General features: G+C 45.7%; 1 protein-coding gene across 2 annotated transcripts in view; it reads right to left on the bottom strand.

Annotated features, from left to right (window-relative positions):
• Nucleotides 1–22600, bottom strand: part of ADGRD2 (adhesion G protein-coupled receptor D2) — a 322387-nt gene that overhangs the window by 127979 nt on the left and 171808 nt on the right. For both annotated transcript variants that reach the window (XM_075324128.1, XM_075324127.1), the window contains 2 exons: nt 15985–16026; nt 13742–13795 (listed from right to left, as the gene is read on the bottom strand). In XM_075324128.1, coding sequence (XP_075180243.1) covers nt 13742–13795; nt 15985–16026 — 96 coding nt within the window. The remainder of the gene's footprint in view (nt 1–13741; nt 13796–15984; nt 16027–22600) is intronic.

Here is a 22600-nt window from a genome sequence, read left to right as displayed (position 1 = left end):
AACTTGAGCTAGCCAGGACCGGATGATGACTTGTTCCATGAAAGAGACCACCAGTTCAGTTTTAAAAATAAAACTTTACTTAATAATTCCTGTTCTTACTGGTCCTGTTAGTTCTAGAACAACACAGTCTAGTACCACAGTCCAATCCGCAAGAGTCACTTTCCTCTTCCACAGCTCTACGTCTATTCTCCTCGTAGAGAAGAGCATCAAGGAGTTTGCCAGTATGGCCAGAATAGAGTCTTTAGCTCTCAGACTCTTTGGGAGACTCCACCTGGGAAAGTCAATTCAGTTCATGCACAAATCCATCTTGGCCTGTTACCTATTTGCCTATCCTTACCCCTACAAGGTGAGTGCACAACCATATGCCCTTTCAGTTCTCACCATCTCCACTTTATGAAGGATTTCTGCACTATGGAGCATCCTACTTTTTTACTCTCATTGTAGGGACATTATTTACAAAGACGCAGGACACAATTCACATGACATCAAAGCAACAAGATTGGTGTCTTCAGGTTAAGGAACTTGACAGCAACCAGTCCACCTCCTTATAAGTCAAAATTGCCACGTCCATACAAGATTATGACGATTAGACATTAGATTCATATTTGAAGCCCAGGCACACAATTTTAACATTCTAGGGTGTTGAAGTAATTCTCACTTCAACTAAATGTTTCTGGGATTCATTCTACGGCGCCGGTGAAAATTAAAGAAATACAAAGGCATGTGATTTCCAAAGCTCTCCAAATGATTTTAATGAGCATCATCTTTTTATAGTCCTCAGAAATATAGGCATACCATGCATAAATGTAGGTGTTTCCTACATGATAGCAAATAGTAGACTACTGTTGTGTCCCATGAATGGGAACAACCTGTTGTGTATAATTTTTGCATTGCATATTTTTCCTCCTATCAGGAAATTCCTTATTGTTACTAGGTAGATTAGACTGTATGAAGTTGTCCCTATGTACCTCCCTTAGTTGGCTTCTGTATAGAAAGCTCCTCCCTTCTCCTTCAGTTTAGTCTAGAGAGGAACCATTGCTGAAGAGACATGTCTACAACCCTGTACAGATTATTCCTTTTCACCTGCCTTTACTTTGTACTTAATACAAGATTCTAGAAGAAAACTACAGCATTTCTCCTTGTCTTTCTACAAGTCATCGTTTGGGCTGAGTTGAACTATCTGTTGATGCTTGGAAGTGTGAGTAAATCATACAGTTATCTAAGGGACTGATAATTATTGCGGTTGGATTCACAGCTACCAGGAAGAGACAGAATAGTGAAAAGGACTAGCTGTGACCGGGATTAGTATACATATATCAGTAAAGAACCTGTTTCCAGGAGTGCTATACTGCATACAATCCAGAGAAAGGATTACCCCAAGGGGCTGATAACAAGCCACAGCATAAAACTTTATAGCAGCTTCAGACAAAGTGCCCTGTAAAGTATTAACCTGTTATCAGAACTGTGTGCAGCTATAAACCAAGAATCACCCATAAACTAATTATAAGCTGCAGCAGAGACTCTGCAAATACATTCTGCAAACACAGACTGCTGGCTGCAGAGATTGCAACATAGTATTGGTTTCCCTGACAATCAGTGCAGAGCAGCATTCACCCTTCCTGATGGAGTCAAAGAGAACTCTCTCACTAACTGCTCTAAAGCAGCAAGAGGAAGACATGGACTCACACTTAAATTACAGTGGAAGATCTAAGCAGTTAACCAAACCAACATGGAAGGTTAAAGAGAACCTAGAAACAGCCAGAAGTGAACTGCACACCCACACAGCATTATTGTGGCAAAGAGTGCAAAAACAAGTGACTGTTTTATCTGCGCCCGGTGCTCATGAGCTACCATCAGAGGGAGCCCTTGAACAACTGTACTCGGCATACCGGTCTTACAAAGAGATTTGTAAAAAATATTCCTCTACCCTGCTGAGATCAAATACGTCTGAGTCTCAAAAAGAACTACAGGACTTCCAACAGCTTAATGCTGAACGAGACCGCACTGTGCGCAACATTGTGAGCGAGACTGAAGCAAAAATTGCGCAAACGTCAGGAGCGGCATCTTACAAATCCAGGTCCGTTAAGAGCTCAAGGCACTCACTCAAATCAGGCTCATCAAGGTACTCAACCCTCAGCGAGCAGCTCATAAATGCGCGCGCTGAAGCAGAAACAACAAACGTACAAGCTATCTTTGCCCAGAGAGAAGCAGAGATGAAAACAGAATCTGCACGCAGAGAAGCAGAGATGAAAGCAGAATCTGCACGCAGAGAAGCAGAGATGAAAACAGAATCTGCACGCAGAGAAGCAGAGACAATTGCAGAATCTGCACGCAAGGAGGCAGAAATTGAAGCCCTACAGAAGGAATGTGAACACGTGGCGGCAATGGCAAGGCTAAAGGTCTTTGAGCAAGCTCTGGGTGGGAGCCAAGAAGGCAGCACCAGTTTGTGTGATCTCGACACAGAAGACTCACTTAAGCGTACAAGAGATTACGTGCTGAGCCAAGCTGACGAACTGCCAACTACCATCAACATTCCCATCAGTGCTAACACTTCTCCAGAGCTTCAAGACACTGATTCATCTACAGCTTCCAGCCTTCCAGGTCAGTCCAATGCACCTCAGACTTTCAAGCCTGAACCTGCTTCATATTCCAATGCACAGCCACACCCTGCGCATCAGCAACCTCCGTATGCCCATGTGTTATGATCCGGAACCATGGAAGACCACCACAAATCATTGGCAAAAAGGTGACAAGAGCATTGGCAACTAATCTGGCCGCCATCCCCTACTAACCATCACAACTAGAAGTAGCCGAGGGGTTAACTAACATCCTGTGCACCGCGAACCCAGCCGGAGAACTAACTATCCTAAAGGTAGGAAAGATGAATAACTCTCTGCCTCAGAAAATAGACAAGAATAGCAAGCCCCCCACATTCAAAGACTGCGGTGATATAGGAAAAACACAATACACAGGTAGATGACAGGATTAGCAAAAGGTGAGGCCCCCGCTGACTAAAATAGGAAAGGACAGGAAAGGGACTGATGGTGGCCAGAGAAAAACCCTGCAAAATACCAACTTCCTGATAGTGCAAAAAGGCCCTCAGATCGCTCGATCTGAACTCCGTCCTATACCAGTTGCCCTTGTCATACCAATGAACAGAAAACAAGAATTATAACAAATTCAACAAGCCACAAACACATGGACCCAAAGGAGCTATACTCCACACAGAACTGCAGGGAGTTCCTCAACAATCCACTGAGGGGGAAAATCCCTGGAAGGAAATAAACTGCAAACAACCACAGCAAATGACAAACCCAGATAAACAAAAGAACCAGACAATAAATAAAGAGCAAGCACTTATCTGGCGTAGATGTGGTGTAGAGCAGGATTAAGCAGGCTGAAGATACAAAGAACAACTGACATCCAGCAACAGCCTGCAATCAGACCAGGACTTAAATAAGCAGAGAGTTAGCAAAGGAAACACCCACTGCACAACACACCTGGTCCAAGTCCAAACCATTCCTGGCCACCAGAGGGAGCCTCCCAGCAGCCAAAACACAACTAACATTCACAACAGTACCCCCCCCCCTTGAGGAGGGGTCACCGAACCCTCACCCACGCCACCGGGTCGCTCGGGATGAGCATGATGGAAGGCGCGAACCAACCTGTCCGCATGAATGTCAGAAGCCACAACCCAAGAGTTATCCTCCTGCCCATAACCCTTCCATTTCACAAGGTACTGAAGCTGACGCCTACTGCGACGGGAATCCAGAATTTTTTCAACCTCATACTCCAGATCCCCTTGTACCAAAACAGGGTCAGGAGGCGCTGCTGCAGGAACTGCCGGCTCCACATGTTTCTTCAACAAGGACTTATGGAAGACATTGTGAATCTTAAATGACGCAGGCAGAGTCAAACGGAAAGATACAGGATTAATAATCTCCGAAATCTTATAAGGTCCAATAAATCTGGGCTTAAATTTAGGAGACGGAACTCTCATAGGAATATTTTTAGAGGACAACCACACCATGTCCCCTACTTTAAACCGGGGACCAACAGTCCGACGCCGGTTGGCAAACTTTTGGGCAGTTTCTTGGGACTGAAACAATTTATCCACTACCTGCCCCCAAATCTGCTGCATTCTGTCGACCACCGAATCCACCCCCGGACAGTCAGACGCCTCAAGCTGCCCTGAGAGGAACCTAGGGTGATACCCAAAATTGCAGAAAAAGGGGGACACCAACATGGTAGAACTAGCTCTATTGTTAAGGGCAAATTCAGCCAAAGGCAAAAACGAAACCCAGTCATCCTGATCCGCAGAAACAAAACACCGTAAATAGGTCTCCAGGGTCTGGTTAGCCCTTTCAGTCTGACCGTTGGTCTGAGGATGAAACGCCGAGGAGAAAGACAGCTGAACACCCAATTTGGAGCAAAAAATCCTCCAAAACCTGGGTACAAACTGCACCCCTCTGTCAGAAACAATGTTTTCGGGAATACCATGCAAACGAACAACATGTTGGAAAAACAAAGGCACCAACTCTGATGAAGACGGCAACTTAGATAGGGGAACCAAGTGGACCATCTTGGAGAATCTGTCACAGATGACCCAAATCACAGTTATTTTCTGAGAGACGGGAAGCTCTGAAATAAAATCCATAGAGATGTGCGTCCAAGGTTTCTTAGGTACAGGCAAAGGCAATAATAGCCCACTAGAACGTGAACAACAGGGCTTGGACCTAGAACAAACTCCACACGACTGCACAAAACGACGGACATCTCGGGACAGGGAAGGCCACCAAAAAGAGCGTCTCACAAGATCCCGAGTACCAAAAATGCCAGGATGACCCGCCAAAACAGAGCAATGAACCTCAGAGACAACTCGGTCTCTCCATTGGTCTGGGACAAACCATTTCCCTGTAGGACATCTCTCAGGTTTATCCCCCTAAGCAGGAAACCTGTGGGCAAAAAGCGCATAGGGTCTTACCCTGATAACAGGGGGTGTAATAAGAGTAATCCTACTCACCTGTTAGAGTTGTGAAAGGCACAACTCCTGTAACCGCATATGTTGATCAAAGGCAGCAGCACCCCGATTGGCAGATAACAGAGAGAATAGCGGAGATGGGTTTTATAAACCGCGCCAGAGATCCAGATGTAAACTTGATCAATGTACACTTTATTTCGGCATAGGTCTACGCGTTTCTGGGGTCTCAGCCCCCTTCTTCAGGACCAGCAAGCACAAGATACAAAGAAGAAGATTCTTTGTATCTTGTGCTTGCTGGTCCTGAAGAAGGGGGCTGAGACCCCAGAAACGCGTAGACCTATGCCGAAATAAAGTGTACATTGATCAAGTTTACATCTGGATCTCTGGCGCGGTTTATAAAACCCATCTCCGCTATTCTCTAGGTTTATCCCCCTGAAATTCCGCCAGTGCCAACCGCAGATCAGGCGAAATAGCCGAGAAAACTACACCATCATTCAGGATAGTAGACGGTTAGACAACCTCCAATGAGTCAGCGTAGAAACTCCTGGAAAGGGCATCGGCCTTAACATTCTTTGTGCCCGGCAAAAAAGAGACCACAAAATTAAACCGGGTAAAAAACAAAGCCCACCTGGCCTGCCGAGGATTCAACCTCTTGGCCGATTCCAGATAGATGATATTCTTGTGGTCCGTAAGCACCACAACTTGATGCCTAGCCCCCTCCAACCAATGCCTCCACTCTTCAAATGCCCACTTCATAGCCAATAATTCCCGGTTCCCCATATCATAATTCCGTTCAGAAGGAGCAAACTTCCGAGAGAAAAAGGCACAGGGCTTAAGTTTACCCAAAGTAGCGTCTCGTTGAGACAGAACAGCACCTGCTCCGATCTCTGAGGCATCGATCTCAACTTGAAATGGGCGAGACACATCCGGTTGCTGCAGAACTGGGGCAGAAGTGAATCGCCTTTTAAGCTCCTGGAAGGCCACAATAGCCTCAGGGGTCCAATGCTCAGCATCAGCTCCCTTCTTTGTCAAATCTGTCAGAGATTTGACAATGGCAGAAAAATTGGCTATACATTTACGGTAAAAATTAGCAAACCCCAAAAACCGCTGCAGGGATTTTAGAGAAGTCGGTTGCACCCAGTCGTAAATAGCCTGAACCTTAACCGGGTCCATTTCAATAGCAGAGGGAGACAGGATGAAGCCCAAAAAGGAAATCCTTTGCACCCCACCCCAAAGAGGCACTTTGACCCCTTAACGTACAGTGCATTATCCTTAAGTATCTGAAAAACATCCCGTACTTGCCCAACATGAGAGTCCCAATCATCAGAAAAAATCAAGATGTCATCCAAATACACAATCAAAAATTTACCAATAAGGTCCCGAAAAATATCATTCATGAAGGCCTGGAAGACGGAAGGTGCATTAGTGAGCCCAAAAGGCATCACTAGGTACTCAAAATGCCCCTCAGGAGTATTAAAAGCTGTCTTCCATTCATCACCCTCCTTAATACGGATGAGATTATACGCACCCTTGAGATCCAGTGCACTCTGGCACTCTGCACTCTAGAGAACAGATCAGACATCAGAGGCAAAGGGTACTGATATTTGACCGTAATTTTATTAAGAAGACGGTAATCAATACAAGGCCTCAACGAACTATCTTTCTTAGCAACAAAGAAGAAGCCAGCACCCAAAGGAGAAGATGAGGGCCGAATGTGCCCCTTCTCCAATGATTCCCTGATGTATGACCGCATGGCATCATGTTCGGGCACAGACAAGTTGAAAATCCGCCCCTTGGGAAATTTACAACCGGGCACCAACTCAATGGCACAGTCACAGTCCCGGTGTGGGGGCAGAGAAGCAGATTCCTGGTCATTAAATACATCACGGAAATCAGACAAGAAAGCCGGAACATCAACTGCCTGAGCAGACGTGGACGACACGGAAAGGTCCTGATGCAAACCTTGACAACCCTAACTAGCTACCGACAAGGATCTCCAGTCAAGAACCGGATTATGGGTCTGCAACCACGGAAATCCCAGTACCAAGGTATCCTGTAGATTATGCAATACTAAAAATGTACAAGTTTCCTGATGCGCTGGTGCAACTCTCATAGGCACCTGGGTCCAAAATTGGGGTTTATGTTCTGCCAAAGGGGTAGCATCAATGCCCCTTAAAGGAATAGGAGTTTGCAAAGGAACCAAGGGAAAACCACAATCCCTAGCAAACCCAAAATCCATCAAATTGAGCGCTGCCCCTGAGTCCACAAAGGCAAATGCAGAAAAGGAAGACAATGAGCAAATCAATGTGACAGACAAAAGAAACTTTGGTTGCAAAGAACCCACAGTAACAGAAGTAGCCAATCTCCTTTCACGTTTAGGGCAGACAGAGATGTTAAGAGAAGCGTCTCCACAATAGAAGCACAGTCTATTCTTCCGTCTGAACCCCTGCCGACTAGCATTAGAAAGGACCCTATTACACTCCATAGGCTGCAAAGGCTGTTCCACAGGCACAAAACCAGCAGGTATCTTCCTGCGCTCACGTAAACGCCTATCAATCTGAATGGCCAAGGTCATAGAGGCATCAAGACCAGAAGGGACGGGAAATCCAACCATTACATCCTTCACAGCATCCGCAATACCCTTGCGAAAAAGAGCCGCAAGCGCATCATCATTCCATTTGGTAAGGACCGCCCACTTACGAAATTTCTGACAAAACGTTTCTGCAGAATCCAAACCCTGAGTTAAGGACAACAAGACCTTTTCTGCTTGGTCCACAATATTGGGTTCGTCATATAATAATCCCAAGGCCTGAAAAAAGGAGTCCACATCATTGAGAATCGGATCATCAGATGCTAAAGAGAAGGCCCAGTCCTGAGGGTCACCACGCAGCAAGGAGATGATAATCTTAACCTGCTGTACGGGATTCCCTGAGGACTTAGGGCGCAGGTCAAAAAATAATTTACAATTACTTTTGAAGCTCAAAAATCTCGACCTATCTCCCGAAAAAAATCAGGAACAGGAATCTTAGGCTCTGCAAGGGGAGTCTGTGCAAGAAAAGACTCTATACGATGAACCTTAGCATCAAGATGAGCAACACGCTCACCCAATTCATCCATGCTAGAAAAAGAAATCTTCCACAGAACCCAAAGAAGAAGAGGAAAAATACCCAAAAAAAATAAAAATGTTTTCTCAGCAGGTTTGGTTTTTTTTTTCCCTTCTTAAGAGCACCCTTTAAATTTGTTGACCGGATGTACTGTTATGATCCGGAACCATGGAAGACCACCACAAATCATTGGCAAAAAGGTGACAAGAGCATTGGCAACTAATCTGGCCGCCATCCCCTACTAACCATCACAACTAGAAGTAGCCGAGGGGTTAACTAACATCCTGTGCACCGCGAACCCAGCCGGAGAACTAACTATCCTAAAGGTAGGAAAGATGAATAACTCTCTGCCTCAGAAAATAGACAAGAATAGCAAGCCCCCCACATTCAAAGACTGCGGTGATATAGGAAAAACACAATACACAGGTAGATGACAGGATTAGCAAAAGGTGAGGCCCCCGCTGACTAAAATAGGAAAGGACAGGAAAGGGACTGATGGTGGCCAGAGAAAAACCCTGCAAAATACCAACTTCCTGATAGTGCAAAAAGGCCCTCAGATCGCTCGATCTGAACTCCGTCCTATACCAGGTGCCCTTGTCATACCAATGAACAGAAAACAAGAATTATAACAAATTCAACAAGCCACAAACACATGGACCCAAAGGAGCTATACTCCACACAGAACTGCAGGGAGTTCCTCAACAATCCACTGAGGGGGAAAATCCCTGGAAGGAAATAAACTGCAAACAACCACAGCAAATGACAAACCCAGATAAACAAAAGAACCAGACAATAAATAAAGAGCAAGCACTTATCTGGCGTAGATGTGGTGTAGAGCAGGATTAAGCAGGCTGAAGATACAAAGAACAACTGACATCCGGCAACAGCCTGCAATCAGACCAGGACTTAAATAAGCAGAGAGTTAGCAAAGGAAACACCCACTGCACAACACACCTGGTCCAAGTCCAAACCATTCCTGGCCACCAGAGGGAGCCTCCCAGCAGCCAAAACACAACTAACATTCCCAACACCCATGTCTATATGCAACCTAACATGCCGGCAAGGCGCTACACTCCCAAAAACCGTGTTCCAGCCCCACATACAACAGAGACTGTACACACCAAACCGGCGGTCACTGGTCTAAACGCCTATGCCACTCCGTACCTTCCCATGTTCCCGAACCACGAAGCTACGAACCACGCAACCAGCACCACGCAGTCAGTAAATGTGCCCCAAATGTCGGAAAGATCAGACATGTCCGACTTTGCACGGTACATGATCCGCCGAGAACTCACCAACACCGGTCTTACAAAGTATGACGACCAGCCCGAAAACTACAGAGGGTGGAAGTGTGCCTTCAAAACCGCAACGCGCGACCTCGGCATTACGGCTGCTGAAGAGCTGGACTTGCTAATCAGGTGGCTAGGGCCACGGTCTACTGAGAGAATCAAGAGACTCAGATCCGTCTACATCAGTGACCCAACAACTGGTCTCACAACAGCATGGGACAGACTAGAGAAAGGCTTCGGCAGTCCTGAAGCAATTGAAGATGCATTGCTAAAACAACTATACGACCTTTCCAAAATATCCGGCAAGGATGCTTCAAAGTACCAGGAACTCAGCGACCTGCTGTCCGAGCTCCAGCTGGCCAAAACAGACACACATCTACCTGGCCTCAGCTACCTGGACACCGCTCGTGGGGTGAAACCCATAGTCGCCAAGTTACCTTACAACATGCAGGAAAGGTGGACCATGGTAGGAACAAACTATAAAAAAGAGCACCAAGTCTCCTTCCCTCCATTCTCCTACTTCTGTGAGTTCATCAACGGCATCGTGGAACGTAAGGCAGACCCCAGCTTCACCTGTGGAGAACGTACTGGCTCCACTTCACCAGCTCCCAGATATGAGAGCCCTCATCAAAATGACAGAAAACGTAGGGACCCAGTATCAGTCAAGAAGACCGACGTTCTACCACCTACACCAACGTCAGCACCAGACAAGGGCAATGAAGGCGGGAAGGCAGAAAATCCGAACCGCCAGTGTCCTATTCACAAACTGCCACACCCCCTGAAGAAGTGCATTGGCTTCAGGAAGAAACCCCTTCAAGAAAGAAAGAAACTCTTGAAAAGGTTTGTAGTATGTTTCAGGTGTTGTGCCTCTACAGAACACCTTGCCAAGGACTGTAAGGTTACAATCCAGTGCATGGAGTGTGACAGCCCGGATCACGTACAAGCGCTCCACCCATCTCAGCCTGATCCTGCTCCTACACCTTCTCCTACCACAAGTCATGGCGGGGAGAGTACAGGCCAAGCTGCAAACCACCTCACAGTATCCTCCTCGTGCACCGAAGTCTGCAGAGAAGATCTCTGGGACAAGTCTTGTGCAAAAATATGCCTAGTAAGGGTATATCCCAAAGGTCACCCAGAAAGGGCCGTGAAGGTATACAGCATCCTGGACGACCAGAGCAACAGGCCACTCGCCACGTCTGAACTCTTCGACTTGTTCGGCTTAAAAGGAAATGCCTACCCTTACACACTAGGCACTTGCAGCGGCATCTCAGAAGCTTGCGGAAGAAGAGCCAGTGGTCTCGTGGTAACATCTCTTGAAAATACCGTAGAGATGCCTCTACCTACACTCGAGTGCAACCAGATACCGGCTAACCAGGAAGAGGTTCCAACACCAGAGGCAGCTCTTCACCACCCTCACCTGAGAACTATCGCCAGCCACCTCTTGATTATAATGCAAAAATCCTCATTCTGCTTGGAAGGGACATCCTCCGGCTACACAAAGTACGCCAACAAATAAACGGGCCACACGACGCACCATTCGCTCAGCTCTACAACTTAGGCTTGGTGATCATAGGAAACGTCTGCCTAGGCAAAATGAAGAGTCCCGACACGATCTCCTCCTACAAGACGCATATCCTCCCAAACGGTCGCGGCACTCACTTTCAACCATGTCCGCATCACTACGGGGTGAAAGAGAGGCTGAGCGACACCAGGTGGCGACAGCAGCTTCCCAACTGCGCGGACGCATATCATCTCTGGGATGACTACTTCGGGTCAACAGCGTTTGAGTCTACAAATGAAGACAACAAATTGGCTCCGATGAGAGAAGACAAAGAATTCATAAAGATTATGGATAAAGAGTTCTCTCAAAATGACTCTAACAGTTGGGTAGCCACATTACCCTTTCGGTCTCCAAGGCCAAGGTTGCCAAACAACTCCCAGCAAGCAACCGCAAGGTTCTCCTCTCTAAAACGCACCTTGAAAAGACAACCAGAGATGGAGAAACACTTTGTCGAGTTTACGCAAAATATCCTCGACAGAGATCATGCTGAACAGTGGCACCACATTCCCACAGAACAAAACCGAGCCGACCGAGGAACGAGACTCACTGCTGCATCCAAACTCGGCGACAACATATGGCTGACACCTCCAAGTATCTTATACGAGGAGACCTGCGATAACTACGCTGGCAACATGTACGAGCTGGTGGAACCAGAATCCGACAAGGAAATTAGACCGGTCGTCTCCGCTCGCTACACTTCAGTGACATCAAAACAGAAGCTGAGACCTTATCGCATCGAGCGCTTCTCAAGTTGGTCATCTGAGGTACGAGCCGTAGCTTGTCTTATTCACATTGCTCACTGTTTCACCGACTACAAGTCTTCAACGTGCCACGGCTGGCACATGTGTGTGATTCGTCCAGTCACCGAACTTGTGCTACTTTTACCAAAGGAGGACGTTACATGAACTAACTTTGTCGTTGGACACTGCCACGGCGGGGAGCGTACCTTTCCTTACCCCTGCTGTACTGAGACACAACTGTCCATGTCCAATTGAACCTTGAACTTTTCCTTTGGACTAAAACTTTACCGTTGGATTATTGGGTTGGAGGAAGAGTTGGCATGTTTGCGGCTTCCCCAATCTGAAAATGGGTTTGTTGAACTTGGATTCATTTTTTACATTTTTCTACTTTTACATTTTTACTCAAGGACAATGCGTCATCAACCAAGCATGGACTTGAATTCAGTGCATTACGGTTGCATTTTTTGTGTTTGTCTCTTTTCTCGTTACAGGTTTCGTGACATCGAGGGACAGGATCGACTCCTTACGTCGTAGAAGGACTTGTGAAATCATATGATTTCAGACGGGGAGTGTTGTGTCCCATGAATGGGGACAACCTGTTGTTTATAATTCTTGCATTGTATATTTTTCCTCCTATCAGGAAATTCCTTATTGTTACTAGGTAGATTAGACTGTATGAAGTTTGTCCCTATGTACCTCCCTTAGTTGGCTTCTGTATAGAAAGCTCCTCCATTCTCCTTCAGTTTAGTCTAGAGAGGAACCATTGCTGAAGAGACATGTCTACAACCCTGTACAGATTATTCCTTTTCACCTGTCTTTACTTTGTACTTAATACAAGATTCTAGAAGAAAGCTACAGCGTTTCTCCTTGTCTTTCTACAAGTCATCGTTTGGGCTGAGTTGAACTATCTGTTGATGCTTGGAAGTGTGAGTAAATCATACAGTTATCTAAGGGACTGATAATTATTGCGGTTGGATTCACAGCTTCTAGGAAGAGACAGAATAACTACATACCATATTTTTTGGTTTATAAGATGCCCCAGGCTATAAGACACACCCTAATTTTAGAGGAGGAAGATAGGAAAAAATAATTTTTAATGTTAAAATGAGGGTCCGTCTTATAATCCTAGTGTATCTTAATTCTTAACAGGAGGGAGGGGAGGTGGTGGAGCTGCTCATGAAGGTCACAGGGGTAGGGTCAGCGATGCTGTGGACTCAGAGGAGGCGGTGTTGTGTCTCAGGAGGGTCAGCACATGGAAGGTTGGCGATACTGCGGCCTCGGTGGTGTCACTGTGGCAGGCGCCATTGATCTGCCGATGTGTTGCGGGGTGTCACTGCAGTGAATCGACTCAGGAGTCTGGGTGTCGCTGTGGCGGTGGGCACCTGATGTCACTGCGGGCTCCATTGAATCACCTGCGGTTGACGCGATGTACTTCATGAAAATGGCCATGGAGGTGGTGTGTGCGCAGAAAGGCTTCCGTGGCCATTTTATTGAAGTCCATCATGTCAATCTGTGCACGCGCCGCCTCCACAACCATTTTCTTGAAGTTCATCGCCTCAAATGTGGGCGATTCAATAGAGCCCGCAGTCAGATCAGCTACCCGCTGCCACCGCGACACTGCAAAAACACCCTCTGTATCGCTGACCCCGTTCCACCATCGCCGCCCCAGTAAGCCATATCGGCATTGTAAAACGCACCCCCATTTTACCCCCAGTTTTGGGGAGAAAAAAGTATGTATTACAATACAGAAAATACAGTAACTGCATAGTAAATGCAGACACTCCCAGCATCCACCCAGCAGATTTTTGTCCAAAGAGTGGATTCTCACCCCCTTATAAACAGGTTTTGGCACCTTTTTTTAACTCCTTTACTTTAACATTTTGCAAGGCATGTTGGCACGCAGTGCCCATTACATGCCACTGTATGGAATTATGCTGTAAGAAAGGAACTTTGTATTCAACAAGAAAGTTGTTTAACCCAGCGGACTCCAAGCTGCTACGACTCATGTATAAAGTCAGTTGCACTTTATACCGGATAATAATAATTAGAATTATTCGGTGACTCACCGTGAATGATAATGCTTTCTTCTTCTCTTTCATTCTCTGAATGGCATTTCTTACCTAGATATATATATATATACATAAACATGTTTACATGAATTTCTTTTATACATATTGTCATTTTACATTACGCAATTTCTGCTATTATAACTTTTTTTATTCCTGATCCCTCTTCTACACAGAAGATCAATTTTCCAGCTGCAGTCCAAAGAAATACTTTGAGCTATAAAGAAGCAATACTAAAAGGTTCAAGCTTCAATAAAGACCAGGCTTCTTCTGTGTTTGTTGAACAAGTGCTATTAGTTTTTTCACAATGACACATCTTATACGGCTGCAAAAATAAAAAGAACAACATATGGATGTCATCCATATATTGTCCGTTTGTGCAAATAGAGCTTTTAGACCAAATGAGGCTGGTGTGCTTACTCAGATAGTCCATGTTGAAAGACTGCTCAATTGGTGGACTTTTTAATGAGTGAAAGGGGTACACTAACCAGTTAGTAGTAAAAATTGCAGAGCACTAGCAGTATATGAATGCTTTTACAAGGTACTAACAGTATAAGACCTTATTCAACTTTGGTATTATGAAAATTTGGGTATTTTTTTTTTTTTTTAAATTGTACTTCCAGTTTTAGATAATTTGTGTAATTCCATAAATTTTTCATCTCAGAAGTTTTGATTGGTGATAGTCAGTTTACTAAGACCAGAACGATTGACGAAACAAAGTGGTAAAATTATTCGGCATAGTGCTGTGTCCCTGTCATGTTTACAAAGTGCAGAGCATCTTGTCCTCTGTGATGTTCTGTCATGCTCTCCTGCAGAGCCGGTACTTGCCTGTTCTGTCACAGAGAACATTTTGCAGGTTTAAATGCTCTGCTGTTTGTCTTGAGCTCCTGTGGATGGGTTGTTTCTCAGCACTGGGTACTACGCTGGGAGGGGATTTCCCAGATGCTCCTCGTTCCGGGTGATTGCTCTCCTTTATTACGGAGCATGCTGGCCTGGAACGTCGCCAGTTGTATTGCCTGGCTCCCATTTGTGTACAGTTATCTGATCAAGACTTCTCGACCCTGGACTGTAGTTGACTCTGCTCTGCCCGTCCCCCTGACTTTGTCGTTACCTACTGGCTTCTGACCTCAGACCTTCTCCTGACCATGCCTCTTCCTGCTCCCTGTATCCTATATGTTCTCTCCTGGTATCTTGATCTTGTTTCTCCCTGCTCCCTGTGTCACCTCTGTGGCTCTCCACCCCTCACCACACTCTCCACCAACGCAGGGCACCGTGCAGTCCATACACCGGGTCTATGTCACCTATTCCCTCTAGGAAGTATACGTAACAAGAGGAGCCACCAGAAGTAGCCATTTAGCCTTTATACAAAATCTCCTTGAGGTCGTTACCCATAGCAAGCATATATTTCACAACCGAACACGATTTTGCCTTTGCTTATGGAGAAGCACATTTACTCTGAATTCCATCATCAGCACCACTGATGATTTTTCCTTGACCCATCTCATTAGAGATGGTCTTGCGCTGTGTTCCTACACCCCATTACATATGTTAATATTGATGTCTTGTACCCCAAAAGTCCATACAGACCTATCATCGATTTACATATACGGGTCCTTACCCTAGTTACTGGTGCTTAGAGATACTGCCCCTACATCTATATAGATTGTTGTCCTTGAAGAAGAACCATACGGTTCGAAACATTGGACTATTTCTATAGACTTCCTTTGCATGTGAAATAAAAAACTTTTTCAGCACCATACTGGACTTCTCATACATCCTTCTTTAGTGTGCCGAAGTATATATTTTGCATGCTCCCTGTGTTCTGACGTGTCCTTCTGGTTCCTGATCCCGGCTTGTTTGACTACCTCTCCACTCACACTGCATGCAAGTAGTATCTAGTGCCACCTAGTGACTAGCATCACACTACGCCACATAGTGTCGAGCATCAGAGTCCCTTATTGGTGTCGAGCTCTGCACATTTTTCCCTGGACATATGAATAGAGCAGTGTACTATATGTTCTTTACACCATTAACCCATATTCTGAGGACCATCTAGATCTGTCTTTTAAGTGATCGGTGGGGTTCTATTAAAATTTTTATTATAGCTAGAGAGTTTCATTTTGAATCTTTAATGTGGTTGTTACCCTCCCTAATTTACAGAAAAGGGAAGACGGGCTCCCGCCAAAAAAATTAACATGAATTTTTAATAACAACCTCCCATCAACAAACATTTTCATGCTTACCTCACTGTTATAAATGGCATAAATCAGGAAAATGTACAGCCCCTATAGAAAAGAACAAAACAATAAGTTTACTTTCGTATCAATATATACTGTCATTTAAACAATATAACACGAACACGACCGAAAATAGGCAAAGACTGCCGAGTGACGGGCAGTGCGGTGAATACCCACGGAAGTTAATAATCGGACCCGGAAGCAGAAGCGGCTGGGAGACAGCGGCTGAGCGGGCCTGCAGGACTCGTCGCAGGAGTGGTAAGTATAATGACAATGTTTATTATTAACTATATTCTTTATTTTACAGACCCCCCCCACCCCATCCCATAACTGTAAAGTCCAAGTTCGGGGTTCGGACGCAAGTTTGCGTTATCTCAGAACCTGAACTCGAACGTTACAAAAAGTTTGGGCGAGTCTCCCGAACACGAACATCGGGAGGTTCCCCCATCACTAGTCACATGTACTAATAAAGCAGAAACATTCAGTACACAACAAATCATGTGTGCTGTATTGATTTCCCAAGGGCTTGTAAAACAAATCTTATTAATTTGGAGTTCTAGAGGCTCACAAAGGGTATGTTAAATCTGTGACAGTGTGTTATGGATGAGTGATATGAGTACATCACCTATATTTTCCATTTTTTCATCAAGTTTGTCCATTGTTGCATATAAAAAAGAAAGGTGGCCCTTAAAAAAAATGTTAATAACCTGAACATTGTTTATACCACCACCCTCTTTCTATGACCTTATCTGATCTTGAGATATGTGGTACATTGGTAAAAAAACAAGAAAAAAAAACATTTTTTAATACTATGTCAAGAAATATACAGTCATATGAAAAAGTTTGGGCACCCCTATTAATGTTAACCTTTTTTCTTTATAACAATTTGGGTTTTTGCAACAGCTATTTCAGTTTCATATATCTAATAACTGATAAACTGAGTAATATTTCTGGATTGAAATGAGGTTTATTGTACTAATAGAAAATGTGCAATCCGCATTTAAACAAAATTTGACCGGTACAAAAGTATGGGCACCTCAACATAAAAGTGACATTAATATTTTGTAGATCCTCCTTTTGCAAAAATCACAGCCTCTAGTCGCTTCCTGTAGCTTTTAATGAGTTCCTGGATCCTGGATGAAGATATATTTGACCATGCCTGTTTACAAAACAAATCCAGTTCAGTTAAGTTTGATGGTCACCAAGCATGGACAGCACGCTTCAAATCATCCCACAGATTTTCAATGATATTCAGGTCTGGGGACTGGGATGGCCATTCCAGAACATTGTAATTGTTCCTCTGCATGAATGCCTGAGTAGATTTGGAGCGGTGTTTTGGATCATTGTCTTGCTGAAATATCCATCCCCTGCGTAACTTCTACTTCGTCACTGATTCTTGCACATTATTGTCAAGAATCTGCTGATCCTGAGTTGAATCCATGTGACCCTCAACTTTAACAAGATTCCCGGTGCCGGCATTGGCCACACAGCCCCAAAGCATGATGGAACCTCCACCAAATTTTACTGTGGGTAGCAAGTGCTTTTCTTGGAATGTCGTGTTTTTTGCCTCCATGCATAACGCCTTTTTGTATGACCAAAGAACTCAATCTTTGTTTCATCAGTCCACAGGACCTTCTTCCAAAATGTAACTGGCTTGTCCAAATGTCCTTTTGCATACCTCAGGCGACTCTGTTTGTGGCGTGCTTGCAGAAACGGCTTCTTTCGCATCACTCTCCCATACAGCTTCTCCTTGTGCAACGTGTGCTGTATTGTTGACCGATGCACATTGACACCATCTGCAGCAAGATGATGCTGCAGGTCTTTGGAGGTGGTCTGTGGATTGTCCTTGACTGTTCTCACTATTCTTCTTCTCTGCCTTTCTGATATTTTTTTTGGCCTGCCACTTCTGGGCTTAACAAGAACTGTACCTGTGTTCTTCCATTTCCTTACTATGTTCCTCACAGTGGAAACTGACAGTTTAAATCTCTAAGACAACGTTTTGTATCCTTCTCCTGAACAACTATGTTGAATAATCTTTGTTTTCAGATCATTTGAGAGTTGTTTTGAGGAGCCCATGATGCCACTCTTCATAGGAGATTCAAATAGGAGAACAACTTGCAAGTGGCCACCTTAAATACCTTTTCTCATGATTGGATACACCTGCCTATGAAGTTCAAAGCTCAATGAGGTTACAAAACCAATTTAATTCTTTAGTAAGTCAGTAAAAAGTAGTTAGGAGTGTTCAAATCCAGAAATTGATAAGGGTGCCCATACTTTTGCACTGGTCAAATTTTGTTTAAATGCGGATTGCACATTTTCTGTTAGTACAATAAACCTCATTTCAATCCAGAAATATTACTGAGTCCATCAGTTATTAGATATATGAAACTGAAATAGCTGTTGCAAAAACCCAAATTGTTATAAAGAAAAAGGGTTAACATTAATAGGGGTGCCCAAACTTTTTCATATGACTGTACATGCTATATGTGGACTTTCAGTGATTTTGTTGGGTACTGCAGCTTATCAAGGGTTTCACTGTGTTTCCCCAAAAAATAAGACATCCCCTGAAAATAAGCCCTAGCCCTTCTTTCAGAGCAAAAAATAATATAAGACCCTGTCTTATTTTTGGAGAAACACGGTACTAGCATGTCATAAAAACGAACCGATTTTCTCGGATATGTGCAGACCTCAATGCACAGACTGGTCGCAGATCTCCTGACTGAATTCAGAAGATATGATTAATAGGCAATGAAGTTCGGGTCAAGAGGACCACGGAGAGCCTTGCATTGTGATCCGGGCGTGGCTGATTTTCAATGACATCTGAATAAGTCTTACCCCACTTCTGTACCAAGAGTCTTAGATAGATACACTGAAAGACAACTTTGTTAGAGACTACTACCCTTTCTTTAAGGTTGGACCTTCCCTGTATTTTGTCATGTGCCAACAGTCCTGGGTGATGGGGACAGATTAGTAATGTTGGGAATGTTTTCTTAGCACAACCTTGATCCTCTGATAACTGTGGATGGACATTTGGACAGTAGGGATTATCTAAATGTTGACTTCATGGAAGCTGTAGGACACTTTCAGAAAGACTTAAGGGGGCTTTACACGCTGCAATATCGTTAGTGAATTATCTTCGGGGTCACGGTGTTTGTGACGCACATGCGGCTTCATTAACGAGATCGCAGTGTGTAATACCTACGAGCGATCTTAAATAATCGCAAAATAGGTCAAAATCGTTTGCCGTGGAGAGGTCGTCCTGAAACCAAAAATTGTGGTCTGCTTTATTAGCGATGTTGTTCCTCGTTCCTGCGGCACCACACATCGCTGTGTGTGATACCGCAGGAGCGACGAACATCTCCTTACCTGCATCCACCGGCAATGGGGAAGGAAGGAGGTGGGCGGGATGTTACGTCCCGCTCATCTCCGCCCCACCGCTTCTATTGGACGCCTGCCATGTGACGTCGCTGTGACGCCGCACGAACCGCCCCCCTTAGAAAGGAGGTGGTTCGCTGGCCAGAGCGACGTCGCAGGGCAGGTAAGTCCGTGTGACGGGGACTAATGAGGTTGTGCGCCACGGGCAGTGATTTGCCCGTGTCGCACAACCGACGGGGGCGGGTACGATTACTTGCGATCTCGCGAGATCGCAGCGTTTAAAGTACCCTTTAGAACTGTTTTTCTCTCATCCAAGAAGATCAGTCCAATTATGCCAATCACACTCTGATTAGAGTTTGAGTATCAGAGTGCGATCCAATTTTCTCAGAGGTGGAGAAAAAATAGTTCCTTTCTCGCCTATTCATTGGGGGACACAGACAGTGGGTTATATGTTGTCGCCATTGCGACCGCTCCGCCTCGTCTAACTCACACGATGGTCAGTCTGACTCCGGCTCCGTGACCTTTAGTAGTCACGATTCCCGAGACTCTGACTCTGATTCAGATGTCCCTTCTGAGAGGCATATGGAAGACACTTTAATAGTGGCTGTCAATCACTCTCTGTCGATTTCTGATCAGCCCTCGGACCCGACTTCTCAGTCGGCAATCAAGCGAGCCAAGAAGCCTCCTAAGTCCTTTGCCCAGGATCCGATTTTTCATCAAATCATATCTAAACGGTGGGATCACCCTGATAGGAGGTTTAATAAAAAATCATCCTCCTTCATTCGCTTATCCCTTTCCTCTGGAAATGGTTAAGCCCTGGTCGGTACCCCCCGTTGTGGTTCTGCCAGTATCCAGACTGGCTAAACACACGGTTATGTCTGTTTCAGACAACGCGTCTCTCAAGGACTCGTCCGACCGCGCAGTTGAGGCTGCGGTCAAATCTATTTTCCAGGCTTCGGGCTCCTCTCTGCGCCCCCTGTTTGCCTATAACATGGGTGGCAAGAGCTATGAGCGTGTGGAGTAGGAACCTGCGCAAGTTGCTTCGCCCTTGCAATATTCCTCCAGAGGCTCTTGAAATTCTTGATTTGTTCTCTCTCGCCTCTAATTATTTTCTTCATGGCTCCCTAGATGCAGCTAGCTGGTCAGCCCTAACGGCAGCCAATGCTGTCTTCGCCTGCAGGGTTCTGTGGCTAAAAATATGGAATGCGGACAGTGCCTCCAAGAAGTCCCTGTCCACACTTCCCTTCCAGGGTCTTCATCTGTTTGGTGAATCCCTGGACAAACTCATATCTGAGGCGACGGGTGGTAAAAGTACCAAATTTCAAAAAATCTTCTTGGCGCAGGCAGTCCTTTTGGCCTGCCCCCCAAAAACCATCGGCCCAAGGACCGTCCCAATGCTCAGATCAAGGATCCGGTCCCTCAAGGGGCTCTTCTTGGCGTTCCCACTCCAAGCAACCTAAACCCAAAGGACCTCGCTCTGTACAGGCCCCCTCAGCATGACGCCAGGTATCCCGCAGATCCGACTCCTGTGGGAGGGCGGCTTCTGCTTTTTCGGGATATCTGGCTAGACCCCACTCATGATGCTTGGGTTCGAGAAATCGTCACCTCAGGTTACAAGATCGATTTCCATTCCCTGCCGGCCAACAGGTTTCTGCGTTCTCGTCTTCCAAAGTCGAAAACGCAAAGCCAGGCCTTATTTCAGGCCATAGCCTCTTTACAGTAAGCAAACGTTATCATTCCAGTGCCCCTGGCAAAGGTTTCTATTCAAACTCACCGGTAATTGCTGTGAAGTGTTCAGGTTTATTTCATGGTCAGAGGATACATGCTTCGGCGTTACAGGGAGGGAATGAGGATGGTTAGCACAAAAAGACTACGGCCGTTTCGCCCCTGTAGGTGGGGCTTCAACAGGTCTGACCTGTTGAAGCCCCACCTACAGGGGCGAAACGGCCGTAGTCTTTTTGTGCTAACCATCCTCATTCCCTCCCTGTAACGCCGAAGCATGTATCCTCTGACCATGAAATAAACCTGAACACTTCACAGCAATTACCGGTGAGTGCTGTTCCTTTTTTCTTCCTTTGCTTAATGTTCTATGCTCTGATGCTTTTGGAACAAGCACCCTGCAGCTGTATTCAGTAAAGTCCGACCTGGAAGTCTCCTCTGGTCGCAGCAGAGATCAATAGCACCGCGTGTGCTTTCTATAACTAGCTGCTGATTGTTTGATGTGGACAGTCCTCAGTGAAAGTAGTGCCCCGCAAATCCTTCTTGTTACTACTGCGTTTCTATTCAAACCTTTTTGTCGTTCCCAAAAAAGATGGCTCTGTCTGCCCTATCTTGGACCTCAAACGGCTGAACAAATTCGTACGGATTCGAACTTTCCGAATGGAATCATTGAGAGCAGTACTAGCCGCCATGGAACCTGGAGAATTCCTAGCTTCCATAGACGTTCAAGATGCTTATTTACACATTCCCATGTGTGTCTCTCATCAACGATTCCTTCGCTTTGCCGTAGGACACCGTCATTTCCAATTCAGGGCCCTCCCCTTTGGGCTGGCCACTGCGCCTCGGGTCTTCACAAAGGTCATGGCGGCCGTCATGTCCATTTTACACCCCAGATGCATCCTGGTCGTTCCCTATTTGGACGACCTTCTTGTCAAAGGGAACTCTATTCACGTTTGCTCAGAAAGCGTGCAGATTTGCCTAGACACGCTGTCAAGGCTAGGGTGGCTTATCAACTTCAACAAGTCATCCCTCATTCCTCATCAGCGCATCACCTTTCTAGGTATGCTGATAAACACGGCTCAGTCCCGAGTTTTTCTTCCAGAGGACAAGAGGTCTTCCCTGATCCGGGCCGCCAAATCCCTCCGCTCTCGCCATCACACATCCCTTCGGAATGGAATGAGAGTGTTAGGCAAGATGGTGGTGGTCATAGAAGCCGTGTCCTTTGCCCAGTTCCATCTGCGCCCTCTACAACTGGATCTGCTATCCTCCTGGGACAAGAATCCAGCTTCCCTGGACCGGTCAGTCCGCCTATCTCGGTCTGCGCTCAGCTCCCTCGTCTGGTGGACTCAAGCCTCATCCCTATCTCAAGGAAGTCCTTCCGCCCAGTCCACTGGCAGGTAGTCACGATGGATGCCAGCCTGATAGGCTGGGGGGCAGTGTTTCTCCACCACACTGTTCAGGGACGCTGGTCTCCTTCCGAGCGCTCTCTGCACATCAATGTTCTGGAGATCAGAGCCACATTTTTGGC

Source organism: Anomaloglossus baeobatrachus, chromosome 9 (assembly GCF_048569485.1).
Source record: "Anomaloglossus baeobatrachus isolate aAnoBae1 chromosome 9, aAnoBae1.hap1, whole genome shotgun sequence".
Classification (NCBI taxonomy): Eukaryota; Metazoa; Chordata; class Amphibia; order Anura; family Aromobatidae; genus Anomaloglossus; species Anomaloglossus baeobatrachus.
The sequence above is the reverse complement of the archived record's forward strand: the minus strand, read 5'-3'. Positions and strand labels throughout refer to the sequence as shown.